Here is a 17,251-nt window from a genome sequence, read left to right as displayed (position 1 = left end):
TTGGCTAAAACTGTGCAGCCAAATTGCCCATCCGTTTCTCAGACTGTTGAGAGTGTTTCTGCGGAAAAAAAATGTAAAGTTAGACAAGTGGCCCTCTCATGTGACTGGTCCCACTATCAGTAACCCCACCTGCTCATCCATACACACAGGCAGTGATGGGCAACTAAGTCAGAAGGTGTTTTATGTTACCCTGTACTTATTACTTATTTAAAAAGTAATATCACTTTACTTAGTACTTGTTATTAAAAGTAAAAGGTTACTTGTTATTTTACTATATTATTTTCAATATAACTTTTTAAAGACACTTGACTACAACATTAATGAAATGAACTTAGAGGGGACCCTCAATGTTGAATGATTTAGTTACTGTAATAGTGTTACTGTTTTGAACATTGTGATCCCTTACGTGACTCGTTAGTGGAAGAATTCATTTTATTACAATATTATATTACTGGGCAACAATGTGACAAGCCAACATCGCACACAGGACATGAAGAGACACTCTCTGACTGCTGTATTTACAGTGAGATCCAGAGGTCACATGATAGCAGGAAAACTGATTCATAATTCACACTCAATAAGTAATCTAAATATAGATCTGAATATAGACATTCTGAATAAGAGTCATGCAAGGGTCACATGTCCAATCATTGTAATGGATTTTCTATCTGCTTCTTTATTTGCTTTCTTCACATGCCGTCTTGTATTCATACTTGTAAAAGACAGGATGCTGGTCATGTGTCCCCATGGTGACACTTTGATCACCCTCTGCATCCATACCAGTCCATCAGATTAGCACGCATAAAAACCTCAGCTCAGCTTACATGTGTCATCACCGCCTGTTACCGTGGCAACCGGGGATGGCAACCAGAAAGTTCCCCCCTTTTAATTGATCGGCAGGAATGCATTCACAGGAATCTCTGCCAGCTGAAGTATTCACTACACACACACACACACACACACACACACATACATACATACATACATACCGGTACATACATACTTATACACACACAGACACTCACTATGGACTTTTCAGTGTGTGCACTAATAACGGCTATTGAGGATATGAGGGTGCCTTTTGATCCTGGACTCCCTCCATCCCTCCCTCCATCCCCTTCTCCTCCTATTATCTATCATTCTCTGCTACCAGCCATTGCACTTCTCCACACTGGCTCTCCTACATCCTCACGTGCACTAATTGGACACATGATCACATCTTCTTGCTTTACTGTTCCATGGTTCCTATTTCTCCAGCTGCCTCCTCTCTTCCCATATCAATACATTATTCCTGTCTTCCTGGACTCTCTATCCCCCTAAAGTTTTATTTTATTTTCCTCCTCTTCTGTCATCTCTTTATTCTCTCCTTCTCTCCTACAAGTCCTCTCCTCTCATTTCACCCGCTCTCTCTCTCTCCTCATCATATTCAAATCTGCTAATTGGCTGACTCCTTCACCCTATCCCTCCGGCTCTCCTTTCACCCCATCTCCTCCATTTGTTCTCTCTCGTCCTCCTCCATCCATTTCTACCCATCCTACCACACTAGACCAATCAGAAGAGGACCATTCACACCCCTAACACAGCCTATTCACACCTCAGTCATGGTCATCAGGACAATACCCCACTGACTGTCATTACACTGTGTACACTCTCTCTCTGGAATCCATGCTTGCACTATTCACCCTGCTCATTTTTCATATTCATAATGTCACTATAATATAATCATTCATAATGTTAATTCATATAAGACCACACTGTGGTTGTATTTATATCCCACTGTTACATTAATACGCATACTGTGTTATTTATTTATTCTCATTCATGTTTATATATATATATATATATATATATATATATTTATTTATTTATACATACATCACCACTCATACTCTTCTATGTATTCTGTTTTCTATACTGCCCTGTTTAGAACTCTCATGCACTTTATTCGCTACTGGAAAAAAGTGTATTGTTCAACTGAAATCTGCACACAGTTTCAATGCACCTATAATATGTATATATATTTTTTTTAACTATTTTTTTATATTTATTTGTTAGATAGGGTGTGTTGGCGGGCAAACAAAGTGCTAATATACATGTTTAAATAAATCTATTGAATCTTGGATCATTTGATTGTCCCTCTACAGGAGCCCTACCTGCAGTCAGTGTGTGAGTGCTGTAGCTACCGCCTGGACCCTGATAACCCTGTGCGCTTCCTCAGCCTGCAGTGTGACAGTGGGGAGAGTGAGCCGGTCGTCCTGCCCGTCATACACAGCTGTGAATGTACCAGCTGTCAAGGTAGGCCGGGGACAATGAATGGTGGCCCCAATGGATTTGCATGGGCATCTCGTATGTCGGTGTAACAACACAACGTTTGAATATATGTAAAATAATATACAGTCCCCTCCATAAGTATCGGAACAGTGAGGCCAATTCCTTTATTTTTGCTGTAGACTGGAAACATTTGGGTTTGACACCAAAAGATGAATGTGAGACAATAGCTCAACATTTCAGCTTTAATTTCCAGGTATTCACACCTGGATCTGATACACAAATGAGAAGATATCATTATTTGAAAAGGAACACCACATTTTTAGGCAAGCAAAAGTATTGGAACAGATAGACTTTAAATAAATTAAAGTGAATAAACCTGAACACAACAAAATAGTACGTTTTATTCACTTTAATTTATTTAAAGTCTATCTGTTCCAATACTTCTGCTCGCCTAAAAATGTGGTGTTCCTTTACAAATAATGCTATCTTCTCAGTTGTGTATCAGATCCAGATGTGAGTACCTGGAAATGAAAGCTGAAATGTTGAGCTATTGTCTCATATTCATATTTTGGTGTCAAATCCAAATGTTTCCAGTCTACAGCAAAAATAAAGGAATTGGCCTCACTGTTCCGATACTTATGGAGGGGACTGTATATATAATGTTTGCATGAGACATTATTTTGTTTTGTTTACACACACTCCGGTCTCCCAGCATGAAGGGGCTGGCCATGTTTCAAACAGTGACTTTGATTTTAATATACACCCACGTAGGAGGATATTATTTTAACAACATTCCTCACGCGATAAGTGTGACTATTAGACAGTAGTCCTCATGCAGATAACTTGGTTCCCCAGATGCAAGTTTAACCTAATCAAATCCATCATACTCTATTTAAACAGGACTTTTCACACACAGCAAAGGCAATACAAAGCTTTGCAGAATAAAAAGAAAGCAAAAAGAAGAAGAACAAAACCTCCCCCCCGTCATTGCTCTTGTCAATCGGATCAAGTTAGCCTTTTAATTTTTTAATATGCACTGAAACCTGCCAAAGTCTCAGAGCAAGGTTAACTACATTTTATCTGAGCCATCTAACAGTTTACAAATATTGGATTCATAAATAGTCTTAATATCATGTGTATGTATTTAGTAATTATGATCATCACACCAGTAGATCTTGATAAGTGAATGTATTCACTCATGGAGAACAGGACCCAGGTGATGTTGTTTTTGAAGCCTGTTACACACTCAGGCCACACCCCCAAGCAGTGATGTCACAGCAGGTGTTCATCTGAGGCTGTGCTCAATCTGGTTGTGGATGTGTGTATGTGTGTGTGTGTGTGTTCACTGCTTGTTGTACAGCGCCAATGGTGCGGAAACCTACTGATATGGAGGGCAGGTGGCACAGGGGAGGCATGTAGGTGCTCACAGTAGATCAGTGGCTCACAGATGTAGCTCTCCTTCAGCTTTATTTTTAATTGGATGTTATTAAAACATTACATACATTAGACACTTGCTGGTCAGCTTTTATGTACTTAAAGGCCTACTTCACCGGTGGGAATATGAAGGTGTATTGAATTCTGAGATCCTATGTAGTATAAATGTGCAAAAAAAAATTAAATTGGTTCATCCTAGCCGGAGAAAAGGCAGAAAGAGTGTTTTATGGTCTAAGAGAAATGTAGGGTTAGACAGTGAGACCATAAACACTCTTTCTGCCTTTTCTCAGGCTAGGATGAACCAATTTCAATTTTTTTTGCACATTTATACTACATAGGATCTCAGAATTCAATACACCTTCATATTCCCACCGGTGAAGTAGGCCTTTAAAGGTTGAGTAAGCGAAATGGTAATTTTAGCTAACTTCCTGTCAGTGACTGCAGTTAGCAGTCCCGTCCCTACGTCACCACATTAATGCACTTCAAGCAGTGAGTCATTTAGCATCATCTCAGATCCGTAAGTGCGATAAAACCATCAAAACGGACATTGGGAAGGATTTTTACCCGCATAAACATTCGCCCCTCTGTCGCTCTATGCGCGTGCACCGGCAGTGAGCGTTCTCTCTTCTGATTGGATATCAGGTTTTGGGATACTCGAAAAGTTTATTTGCCGATTACATGCAGAGCGAGTGACTGAGAGACCTGTGTTATGAAGCGCGCACACTGTATAAGTGATTACTGTATGAATATAGAGCGATTTAACACGTACATTAACATAAATATATCGCTCACTTCACCTTTTAAAATCCCAGCAGGTGGTGACTAAAAGTTGGGCGGAGGTGTGTCTGGTTGTTTATTGGTTATTGACAATATATAAAGTAAAGTCATGCCTCACAACAATTTCTAATCGTATTGTTGTGTTGATATCTGTCTAGACACAAGAATGTGGATATGAAAACAAAAATCCAATTACAATTTTCCATCTTTTTCCAAACGACTGGAGCCACAATCTTTCCAAGTATCCCAGAGGGTGCACGTACTGTAGCCTTGGTTGAGAATCACTGCATTAGCTGATAATCAAAACAGCGGCATCTGCTCAAGTCATGCTGTTACATAAATCACTGTCTTAGTCTGTATGCAACCTCTGTAATCAAACTCCATCTTTAATGCGTGGCACTGCAGGGGAATATGGTTAACATTTGAACTAATAGATATCATCATGAAACTTTGCCAGTGGATTAAAACAAACATGTTTTGTATTACAATTTTTATCAAAAGATACTATGTACAGGTCTTACAAATGCATTTTTGTACTGTTTTCATTAAAAAATTCTCATAAATCAGATAATTTGCAACATATTAACAGATCATTCTGTAATGACCATTCGAATAGTGCTAGGAATGATGAAAGTTGGTTAGTTGATTTAAGTATTTTAGAAGTTTAATTTGTCAAAAATCTCAAAATCGACCAGTGCTGTATTTGTCTGCAGAGTCCCACCTTAAATAGTTATAACGTGTTGACAGAGTACTTCACCTTCTGCATTTACATTCAGTGATGAGAAGTTGTATACAATATACGGCTCTGCTATTCACCATGATTTGGGTACACCTGGTATTGTGTGTACTTTCCGGACTAGCTATAATGTAGGTCAACAGACATGCGCAGCATGTGTTGTTGTTATGTGCCAAACCAAAATGGAATGGATTCCATGTCCCCACCCGGCTCAAAAAACTGGCACTGTGCTGGTTTCAATGTTTGGAACGCTCCCACGGACAATACCCGCTGTAGTGTCACTGATACAGTGTGGCAGGCAGTCTGAAGGTTTTTACACAGAAGGACGCTCAGTAAGTGGCTGCAACACTCGGCCAACACGTCTGTCCCTTACTCTCTCCATACAGTATCTCAGTCACTCACCAGTAATGCAAGACTGCTAGACACACACACACACACACACACACAGTCACTGACATACATTACTTAGTTACATGTTAACACTAGCATACAGCATCTCAGTCACTTTCCAGTAATTCTAGGCTGACACACACACACACGGTCACTGACATACATACTGTATACAGTTACATGTTCACACTGGCACATCCATTCTAATCTCAGCTAAACATATGTTTGCCTTTGCCTGTCATGAATAATTCAATCAAGGATCCCAACCTCTGAAGCAATTATGTGCTAATCCATCAATCAACTTGGCCGATTGCGTTAGCTAATTGGATGTAGCCACATACGACACTGAACATTCCCCTCCCAGTACTACACCACCGCAGACATCACATCTGACGGATTCTGGCGCCACAGCAATCAATCTTTGCTAGCTTGTGGCCGCGCTCACACACACACACACACAGACACACACGCACACACACACACACACGCTTAGACATATTAACTGCCGCTACAAGTTTTCTCAATTTCTCATCTGGTGCTCTCTCCTCTGATTTACATACTCTTATCACTCAAACAGGGTATTTCTAAATCACTGCTGGGATTGTGTTCTTTAAACTTGGGTACATGCATGTTGTTTGTATGAATGCATTTCAAATCATTCAAATAATTAAGCAGTATATTTTATTTAATAAAATAATATATCAAGTAGGGCCCGACCAATATGGATTTTTTGGGGATGATGCCAATTCTGACTTTTAGGAAGAAACAATTCAGTTTCTAAATTAAAAAAATTTACAATTATGTCTAAAGTTTCGTGGGGCATTTTGAAACTCAGACATCAGGCGTTCATCTTACCGCATGTATAGGTGAATATAGCTTATCTTTACAAATGATGGACTTTATTTCTTAGTAAAGCCAAGACACGTTCCCTGTACTTCATATGAAAAAAAACCAGTGTTAACATCGGGGTCTATTGATGATGATTATTCTCAGATACGATCAAATCTGCCAGCAGATTAATGGGCTGGGCTAAGGTAAGTCTAATGTAAAGTCATTCTGTTCTGGCCCAGGAAAATGAAAATGATTTAGTTGAAAATCCTTCTCCATCTTATCATTTGCAGAGGAAGCACTTTTTTTGTTTTGATGCATGTGTGTTGAGACACTGTTTCTCTTCTCCACAGGAGGCGACCTGTCCAGACGCTGAGGGAGTGTGCTGAATGTGTGTGTGTGTGTGCGTGCGTGCGTGCGTGGGTGGGTGGGTTTGCGCTGGTGTGCTCTAGAGAGAGCGAGACAAGCATAAACGCCAAGCCAAGTGCAAGTGCCACACTGAAAGACAGCCAGGTGACAGATGGAGGATTTTGGGATGGACAGATCCATAGATGGATGGATGAGTGGAAGAAACGCTACCCTGCTGATGTACACTTTCTTCTGTAGTCCTTAGTCATCATATGACTGGATGCTAAATAAGTTCCTGCTCTAAAATTATGTTAATTCTTCGCCTGTACAGCCTTTTTCTACTGTGTATTTATAGTAATATTAAAGGACCTATGATACCATCCAAGTAAGAAGTATTATGCCTTCAAATATGTTTTATGTTTAAAAACCATGTATATGTACCGGCAGTCTTCTTCAAGTGGGAGTTAATCCTAACTGGTCAGATGTTTTTCTACTAGTTGCAGTTCAGTTCCAATAGACCGAATAAACAAATGGAGAATGTTGTCGGCTCTCTGTCTATTCCAGAATCTTTTCATTATCTTTAGTTTAGAAAACAATCCCCAGCAGAATGAGTGAAAACTCCTCATCACTCATATACCTTCTCCCCTGCTTCACATAGGAGATTTAAAGGTTCAATAAGCGGAACGGTCAGTTTAGCTAACTTCCTGTCAGTGACTGCAGTTAGCAGTTGTCACCACATTAATGCACTGCGGTCTTCAAGCAGCGAGTTATCTAGCATCATCTCAGATCCATAAGTGTGATAAAACATGATAAAAACCATCAAAACAGACATTGGGAAGGATTTTTACCTGCTCTGCCATTGTAGGCGCATACACATTCACCCATCTGTCGCTCTGCACGTGCACCGGCAGTGAGACCAGGGGCCTCATTTATAAAGCTTTGCGTGGGATTCACGTGGAAGCTGGCGTACGGAAGAAATGTAGGATGTACGTGCGAACAAAAATATTCGGATTTATAAAACAGTGCGCACTCACGTCCTACGCCTGTTTCCCTTTATAAATCACAATCCACTCTAAATGTGGCGCAGCCTTTGCGGGCTTCACGTAACGCCCATATTTACCCATACATAGTCATTGACACGCCCGAATGAATATCATTTACTGAGTGCATTAAGGCGGTAGTGGCAATCGCCGAATGAAAGGGAAATGGAAAAATAGACTCCACACGGTGTGGATCACTGCGGTCACGCCGAAGTACCCGTTGGAGAAGTGGCGACCAGGGAAAATTTAGTTTGGTGGCACAGTGTGAGGGTAAAGGCGTCAGAGTGCAGCCTGTGGCGATCTCTGTGAACGCTGTGGTCGAAATAAAAAGAAGCGATCCGACATAAAAGTGGACGCAAAAAAGTGCATATCCTCACACAGCAGTGTTTGTGCCACGAGCGGGGGACACTGAGACCCCCCATGAGATACAGATTCGGAGAATTCATCTCGGTGCAGTGACGGGCGGCGGAGGGTTAATAATAAACTTCACAGTCCCTTTCAAAACACAGTTACGACGTGCTTAAACACAAAGAAAAACACATAGATAAAACGGACTAAAAGCCGCGAAAAATTAGCACAGTAGGCTATGTAATGTACAGTAGGCTTATGATTAGTGTGTGGAACTGTGTACTCCTGTCTGCCTGACTGAGGCATCGAGAACAGCGTCAGTGTAAAAGTAATAGGCTGTATTCCACCTCAATATTATCAGAATGAATCCAATAACATGCAGATAGGTTATTCTTTAATAGCCATAACTGCAGAGCTTATTCAAACGTTTTTTTTGCACTCATATATCTCCGTTTGTAGGCTATTTAAGATCCTAATTCGTTTAGTTTTTGTTGGTATCACTCCATGGAAAAATCCGTGGAGGAATTGTTTTTATTAGTTGTAAGAATGGCTTCATCCGTTTTGCAAAGGAACTCCCTATATGATAGACCTACATGGCTTATAATAATAGGCCTATATCTGGATTCATTTTACACAAACACATTCGTTCTCGCACTTCATACATGTGCCGACGGAGTCGCCGTTTCTCTTTTCTCCACTTTCTGTGCGTACGCATGGGTCAGAGTTTGCGTGGAGGACCGCACATCTCCCGTCAAGTTTGGTTTTTATAAATCCCAATATTTGCTTAGAAATTGGCGTGCGCCCTCTTCTGGGCGTACGCAACGTTTATAAATGAGGCCCCAGGCCCCCAGGAACGTGCCTTCTCCCAGCGTACAGTAGTGCCCAGTGGCCAAGCCTGGTATTACGTAATTTTTTGCGCGGGCTGGATGGGTCCCCAAATCACAACAATGTCAGAAGGAGATATCACCGCTCACTCAAATAGAGCGTGGGACAGCGGGGGAATAGAAATATGTCTCCACAAAAATGTCTAGATAGCAATCAAAGGCTCATAATTATCATTAGACCATGTACTAATAAAATGAAAGTTTTCTCATTTCAGTTTATTTGACGATTACATGCAGAACAAGTGACTGAGAGATCGGCTTTATAAAACGTGCACACTATATAAGTGATCACTGTACGAATAAAGAGCGATTTAACACTTACAGTCCCCTCCATAAGTATCGGAACAGTGAGGCCAATCCCTTTATTTTTGCTGTAGACTGGAAACATTTGGGTTTGACACCAAAAGATGAATATGAGACAAAAGATCAACATTTCAGCTTTTATTTCCAGGCATTTACATCTGGATCCGATAAATAACTTAGAAGATATCATTATTTGTAAAGGAACACCACATTTTTATGTTAGCAAAAGTATTGGAACAGATAGATTTTAAATAAATTTAAGTAAATAAGACTAAATATTTTGTTGCAAATCCTTTGCTTGCAATAACTGCATCAAGCCTGTGACCCAATGACATCACCAAACTTGTGCATTCTTCTTTTGTGATGCTTTTCCAGGCTTTCACCGCAGCTTTCAGTTGTTGTTTGTGTTAGGGGGTTACTCCCTTCAGTCTCCTCTTTAGCAGGTTAAATGAATGCTCTATAGGGTTTAAGTCTGGAGATTGACTTGGCCAGTCTAACACCTTCCGCTTCTTGCCCCTGATTAACTCCTTTGTTGTTTTTGCAGTGTGTTTTGGATCATTATCTTGTTGCATGATGAATGATCTTCCAATCAGTTTGGTTGCATTTTTGCATGTTCCTGTAGACTTCTGAGTTCATTTTGCTGTTGCCATCATGTGTTACATCATCAATGAAGATTAATGAGCCCGTCCCAGAAGAAGCCATGCAAGCCCAAGCCATGACATTGCCTCCACCGTGTTTCACAGATGAGCTTGTATGTTTGGGATCATGAGCAGATCCTTTCTTTCTCCAAACTTTAGCCTTTCCATCATTTTGGTAAAGGTTAATCTTTGTCATCATTGACAATTATCAATGTAATAGGACACACCTGGGCAACAAAACACACCTGTCAGTCACATGTTCCAATACTTTTGCTCCCCTAAAAATGTGGTGTTCCTTTACAAATAATTATATCTTCTAAGTTATTTATCAGCTCCAGATGTGAATACCTGAAAATGAAAGCTGAAATGTTGATCCATTGTCTCATATTCATCTTTTGGTGTCAAACCCAAATGTTTCCAGTCTACAGCAAATATAAAGGAATTGGCCTCACTGTTCCGATACTTATGGAGGGGACTGTATATTAACATAAATAAATTGCTTACTTCACCTTTAAGATAGGCAAATATAAACAATGTTCTAAATGCTTAATAAACAATATTTCCAGGATGACCAATAATGACCTTCCAAACATGTTGTACAAATATTTGGAATATTATGACTATGTTTATGTGCAAACGAGTTGCATACGTTTGCAACATCCAGTGGTACTCAATACACCCACTTCTTCTTTCAGTTATTTGTGAGTGTGGCTTTAACACAAGCTTCCCTCCTTCAGGTCCACCTTCCAAAGTTTAACTTCTGAGGTTCCAGTAGAACCAGATAAGAATATCGTTAACCTTATAGCATAATTGTTGCCTAAATCATATTTACTCTACTCTACTTTTACTCTGCATCTACTTTATTCTACATCTACTCTACTCTACATCTACTTATCGTTAGCCTAATAGCATAATTGCCTAAGTCATATTTTAAGGGTTATAGAGTAGGGTAAAGTAGATGTAGAGTAGAGTAAAAGTAGAGTAGAGTAAATATGATTTAGGCAATCATGCTATGAGACTACCGATATGTTAGAATGTATTTCTTTAGACTTTGGTGCAGAATAAACAAAGTTCCAAATCTACACATTACCCTGGACATGTTGTTCTTGGTCTGATGACTAAGAGTTTAATTTGCCGCTGAACTGTTTTTTCATTATGAGAAGATGTTGCTTTTAATGGATGTGTCAAAGTGAAGCTTTTTCATTTGCCTGGGTTCATACATTTATTCATTATTGTGCACGATAGAATAACTCCTGACGCAACTGTGTCATTTCTCTCACTCCATCCGTCTTAGTGTGTGTGTATACTGTGTTAGGTAATGCAAAAAAAGCATTAACAGGCTGGGATATGTCACATCTATTACACATAACTTTCTCTGTCCTCAAGTCAAAATTAAGTATTCATAAGTATATCTAGAAAAGTATGCTTAATATAGTTGTGCTTAGTTTGTTGCATATTGCACTGAAGTAGTGCTTCAATATACTGTATTTTAAGCGTATATGTTTGACCTAATTAGCATACCAAAATAGTGCAACTCACTCACGAATGTTTGTTGACAAATCACATTTTGTCAAAATCGGTGAATATCTCCTCACTATCACAATCTGATACTTGTGTGTGCGCTGGAGGAAAAACAATCAAGTGTAAATATACAGACGAGGCTCTGTAAAGTGGTATGTTGTTTACCCCACCTTTAAGTATACTATTCAAGTGTACTTTTAAACCTGTTCTTTCATTACACTAATAGTTTACTATTTTTCTTGCAGATTTACTTTACGGGCTTTTTTTTCATCAAAAGTACACTCAAAGTTGACAGTATAAATATAGGCCTACATATAAGCACAAAATAATAAAGGCTACTTGAAGTGTACTATTGTAAAAGTACATTAATATACTTGTACACACTTTAAGCCCACTTCATGCACTAAACTATACTTATAGTATAGAAAAATATACAATATTTAGACTATGGTCTTTCCCTCCTTCCCCTCTCCTCCCTCCCTTCACTCCTCTATCCTCCCCTCCCTTCTCTCTCTCTTTTCCTGACTAAATAAGGGAGTTGAGATTGGAAGGCTGGCCAGCATGCCTCCTCCTCCTCTTGTCAGCTGCTGTATATAGTAAACACTGCTGAATGTAATAGGAGAGAGAACCGATGCATTTTTAATTCATTTCACATTCTGATGGATAGCTCCTCAGGCCTCTGTCCAGCGGCGAGGCTGTAATTCATCATTACTGCGCTGATGGCTGGGAAAATGAATGCCTTCATACAGCCGCACGGCTCCATTTGATAAATGCATCCAGTGAGCAGCACAGTGTTGCCTTAGGCCAGTGTCTGACGGAAACAAAACCAAGGACATTTTGACTGAGTCAAGGCCTATTCAATTCCAGGGACGGATATTAATGAATAAGTGTTCCAATGAAGTTGAAGGATTCTCATGATTTTCTTCATGTGTTTGTTGTTGGACATGCAGGGGGAGAGCTGGGTTTGCTGTTGCCTTTAAGTGCAGTCAGAAAAAAGAAAACGTTGCTCTCACCTGCAGAATGCATGTTTTCATATGTTAATAACGTGTGGATTAAAATTATATATAGAGTAATGGTTTGCTTGATATGCTGAATAAAAATGCAAAACGTTCTATACAGGGGGAAGAGAGAAGCCTGCATGGCAATCAGCATAAACTAAAGTGTTTAGATTTATCACATCATTCTGCAATATCAAGACAAATAAAAACAGACCCAGAAAAGGTTTATTGACAGGTAAATTCAAAAGGAATTTGCCGCGGTCTGATGGTGCATAACAATACACATGAATAAAGTGTAAATATTTAAAGGTAAGTCAAAAGAATACAAATATAAAATGTACAATCAAAAACACAATATAAAAAGAAAGACAGGGGCCTATGTTCAATTATTACTTCTAAAGAAGAGATGTGAAATGTTGCACAGTGAGTAGAATGATTCAGATGCATGAATTTACAATATATTTATATAATATATTCCTTTGACAAAGAGAATATGTGATTTGATTCAATTTGTAAATATTTGATACATAAAGATAGCACTTGAAACGCAAGCATCGGAGTGTGCTTCAGCCTAAAACCACAATATCCGACAGCTCGTGAAGGCATCCTCCCCTGCATCATGACTGAAGGGGGAACCCCGGCGGTGTGACGTAGCAGCACAGCCGGTGTGGTGAATCCCATCCAACCCAGAAACACTTCAACAGAAACGGCATGCGTTCTCTGCGCATGTCCACGTGAAACCCGAGGGGCAGTGGTGGAAAAGAAAAGTGGGGCAGCAGGGGGATAGGCGTTTTTACCAGGTTTTTACAGTGCGCAGGATAACATTGTGTGTGCACGTGACGTGTTCTTCCGTTACAGGAAGACAGGTCATGTCCCTCGATGCCGCACAACTGTCAAAGGCAGAGCAGGTGTGCCATAAAAGAAAGTCCGTTCCTCTTATCTGATACCAGTGAGACAAGCTTTAACCGTACCTGGACGTGGGCCTATGTTATTTTATGGCCGAGAAAAGCTGATTACAAAATATGTTCAGTGAAAAATGTGGACACAAATCATTGTACTGTATTTGCTTTGCAAATCTTTTGATGAATAAAAAAACCTTTGAAAAAAAACCTTTGGACACTAACAGGCCTATTGTAAAAAAAATAATAATATGTAGCCTAACGATTTGAAAACTGGCTTGATCCAACATCTTGATTTTTGGTTTTTAAAGACATGCAAATTAACGCATAATTAGTTAGCCTAGATAGTGCCAAATTAGCATATTTAAGTATGCGTTAAGTATTTCTAAAGAAATTGTAATACAAAAAAATAATAGTTTTAATGTAAGTTACCCACTGGGAAAGTTTCATGATGATAGGTTAAAAAGTGTACCCTATTCACCTGCATTGTTTCGCCTTATGAAACACTTCTTATCGGTTTAGGAATAATTAGGAGCGAATCTAGCCTACTTCTTCATCCGTCATGTCAAAGTGAGCGGCTCAGCTTCTGATGAACAAAGGGTTAAAAGAGGCGCAGCCAGACGCCGGCGGAGCTGAAGTCATCCGGCAGAGCGCACGGAGAGAGAGAGAGACACACAGAGAGAGAGAGACGGACAAAACACCTCAAAAATACACACCGATCTACTAGGACGACGAAGCTACGGACCTGCGCTATACTTTCATGTTTCATCCTAACAGTTTGTGCACCCTCTCTTCTTTCAGTTAAACACACCTATAGGTAGAGAGAGGAGGTTGAGGAGGAATGAGCAACAAATAAGGAAAAAAGGCGCATGCAGCCCCAACTATGGCTCTAGCAACAACAGCGCTCGTCGGAAAAGTCGCCCGGTCCGCTTGTGATGAGCGGGCTGCAGTAGTGCAGGATGAGGAGAGGTCTGCTGCTGCTTTGCTCCAACGAGTGTGAGACCCCGGAATAAATATCACCTTATATCAGCCGCCCTATTCGCCTGGAACAGACACCAATCGCCTCTGTTGAGCCAAACCTGGAAAGTGGATAGGCTTTGGACACGACACAGTTCCTGACGCGCGCGCCTCCTTTTCCACAAACTCCTCTCTCCACCATAACAAGCGATTCGTCTCCGTGACCAACTTGGGTAAAAAGTTGTGTGGCCCCCAGGATTATAAACTACTGCCGCTGATTGTGACAGTGTTGGGTATATATCCATCCATGCCTGCAGCAGCGCAGTGAGCATTGCGCGCGCTCGTCTCGGCTTCGGGGACAGGAAACTGAAGCCTCGGTTGTGATATTTTAAAAGTCCTGCAAAGTCTCTCAAAGTCCAGGGGCCACCAAGGGCAAAGATGCCGGTCCGTAGGGGCCACGTGGCTCCGCAAAACACCTTCCTGGACACCATCATCAGGAAATTCGACAGTCAATGTAAGATCATTTAATTTTAATTTTATTTTGTTAATCACTGTGTGAGGTAATTCCTATACCCGTACCGTGCAGCCTTTTCCCTTTCATTATCCCTTCTATTATAGGCCACTTTTCATGCCAATTGATTTGTGAAGTGAAGAAAAAGCAATTTGAAAATGGCATTCTAATGATGCGGGCTTTCAGTTGACATACTGCTTTCCTAGATTTAGCTTCCGTAATGATGTTTGCTGATGCATGGTTAATAGCTTTGACAAGTCACCACAGTGCAGAGGTAACAGCAGCCGAGGTGCGTGGGGGAAATGTGTGATCATCGTTGAAGGAAATATGTACAGTAATCAAATCCAAGTCTAAGAAAAAACACTTCATTTTAATCTTAGAGATCCAATCATAATTATATACATTTTCTGAGCACAACACAAACAGCTTGTGTAGATCTGAACTGCTGGAGTCCGTTATTTGTGGATCTGGACGCTGCAAAAGACATACTTGATTCAGAAAGGGTTCCTCCTGTAGGCCTTAAGTTTGTCATATTTGAAGGTTACAAAGCCACACTACTATACTTTAAAAACCTGTTTAATTTCCTGCAGATCTTCTCATGCCTAAATATCACTCTTTAAGTGTCACATGCAACAAGTGACACCCTTTGGTGATTTTGGTGCACAAGATCTATATTATCTTTGGCTCAACCGGTGCAGGATATGTTCATTTGCTTTGATACAGAAACTCATTCATTCACACACACACACACACACACACACGCACACACACACACACACACACACACACACACACACACACACACACACACACACACACACACATACACACACACACACACACACACACATTGCAGTAAAAAAATGGCTTTCAGACATACAACTATTATAACTTTTGCCTTGTTTTCTTTGAAAAAAACAAAACAAATGAATATCCTATATCAATGATTCTTCACTACAAAAACAAACAATATGTCTGAGCTACTAAATATTTCATATAGCCAGGGGGCATGAAATTTGAAGCTGCCCATATTCCAAAAGACACAGGCTTCATCCGTCAGTTCTTCCCTGTGGCGGTGCTATCTTTGATGCAAATAATTTGTAGTTTTTCTTTACACGTTTTTCATCTCCGAACGTGTGTGACCAGACTTCTAATGTGCCTCGTCAACCACAATGGGCTGATCAAGGAGACGATAGTTCTAGTGTGTGAGGGAAAGAAAAGGCCTTTTTAACTTTTCATCAGTTCAGGTTTTGACAGTCTAGCTCAGGGGTGTCAAACTCATTTTCACAAAGGGCCACTCTACGATATGATAATCACACTAAGGGCCAGACTGACATACCTTCTTTTTAATCGAAAAATAAAAAGAACATATCTAAGTAAGTATATAAACTGCGTACAATGGCTAGTTTTCGCTTCAACATTTTCGGGGGACAAATTATAGGTGGAGGGTATGGGGGTGCTCCCCCCAAAATGTTTGAATGTCAAACACTTAATTTCCTGCATTCTGGTGGATTTTTTTTTTCTTTTTTTTTCTTTTTTCAGAATTTATTCAAATCGGCTGAATTGATTTGCGGGCCAGATCAAAACGATGTGGCCCGCGGGCCTTGAGTTTGACAGATGTGGTCTAGCTTCTTAGAGATGCATTCATTGTATATTTAAGTGTTAAATGACTCCCCTCAGGAAGAGATGGGATACAGCTGTAGATGTGAGTGCCTGCACTCTCAGAAAACAAAGCACACTATTGTACCTTTAGGGGTACGGCGGCTTGTCGCTGGGGCAGTACCCTCCACATAATGGGTACTTATTCGTACCCCGGTATTTCATAGCAGCAATTCTACTTCCAAAACTTACATTTATTTAATTTCAAGGCTACTCAACCACATGTTCAAATGTACCTTCAATAAGTTAAAAAAACACAAAAACCTTCTAATGCTAAAATTAAATTAAGAATAAATTCTTCATAACTTTCACTGCTTTGGAAACATATACTGTATGTACCCTTTTGGCCACTAAAAAAAGATACATTGAGGTCTAATTGAGGAATAATTGTGTCTAGGTGGTACATGAGTGTTGATTGTACCGCGGGGAATAGAAGAAAAAAAACAAGTGTACCCTTATTTCTGACTTTGTGCAATAAGAAATCCAACTCATAACCAAACTTGAACCCCTGAAGTATTCTGCCGTGCAAAGGCAAAAGACTGAAACTTAAATTTTTTCAAAAATTAGTTTTTTGTCATTTTTGGAACACTGGCCATCAGTTTTATCTTGGGAACAAATAACTTGAGTCAATTCTGTTGTTTTCTTATCAAAATAAGATGCTGTTTTTGCCGTAACTTCCAAAAGCAGATGGAAAGCCAAGGCAGAAGAC

The 17,251-nt window shown here is 40.0% G+C and overlaps 2 protein-coding genes across 2 annotated transcripts in view; both read left to right on the top strand.

Annotated features, from left to right (window-relative positions):
* Nucleotides 1-6,812, top strand: part of sspo (SCO-spondin) — a gene marked incomplete at both ends in the record, with an annotated part of 166,175 nt that extends 159,363 nt beyond the window's left edge. Inside the window, 2 exons of the mRNA XM_080049909.1 lie at nt 2,145-2,295; nt 6,790-6,812. Of these exons, the coding sequence (XP_079906035.1) occupies nt 2,145-2,295; nt 6,790-6,812 (174 nt within the window). The remainder of the gene's footprint in view (nt 1-2,144; nt 2,296-6,789) is intronic.
* Nucleotides 6,813-14,810: 7,998 nt separating this feature from the next.
* kcnh2b (potassium voltage-gated channel, subfamily H (eag-related), member 2b) overlaps nt 14,811-17,251 on the top strand; it is a gene marked incomplete at both ends in the record, with an annotated part of 270,387 nt that continues 267,946 nt past the window's right edge. Inside the window, one exon of the mRNA XM_080050579.1 lies at nt 14,811-14,886. Within this exon, the coding sequence (XP_079906705.1) occupies nt 14,811-14,886 (76 nt within the window). The remainder of the gene's footprint in view (nt 14,887-17,251) is intronic.

This window comes from Ammodytes marinus (genome assembly GCF_949987685.1).
Source record: "Ammodytes marinus genome assembly, chromosome: 21".
Classification (NCBI taxonomy): Eukaryota; Metazoa; Chordata; class Actinopteri; order Uranoscopiformes; family Ammodytidae; genus Ammodytes; species Ammodytes marinus.
The sequence above is the reverse complement of the archived record's forward strand: the minus strand, read 5'-3'. Positions and strand labels throughout refer to the sequence as shown.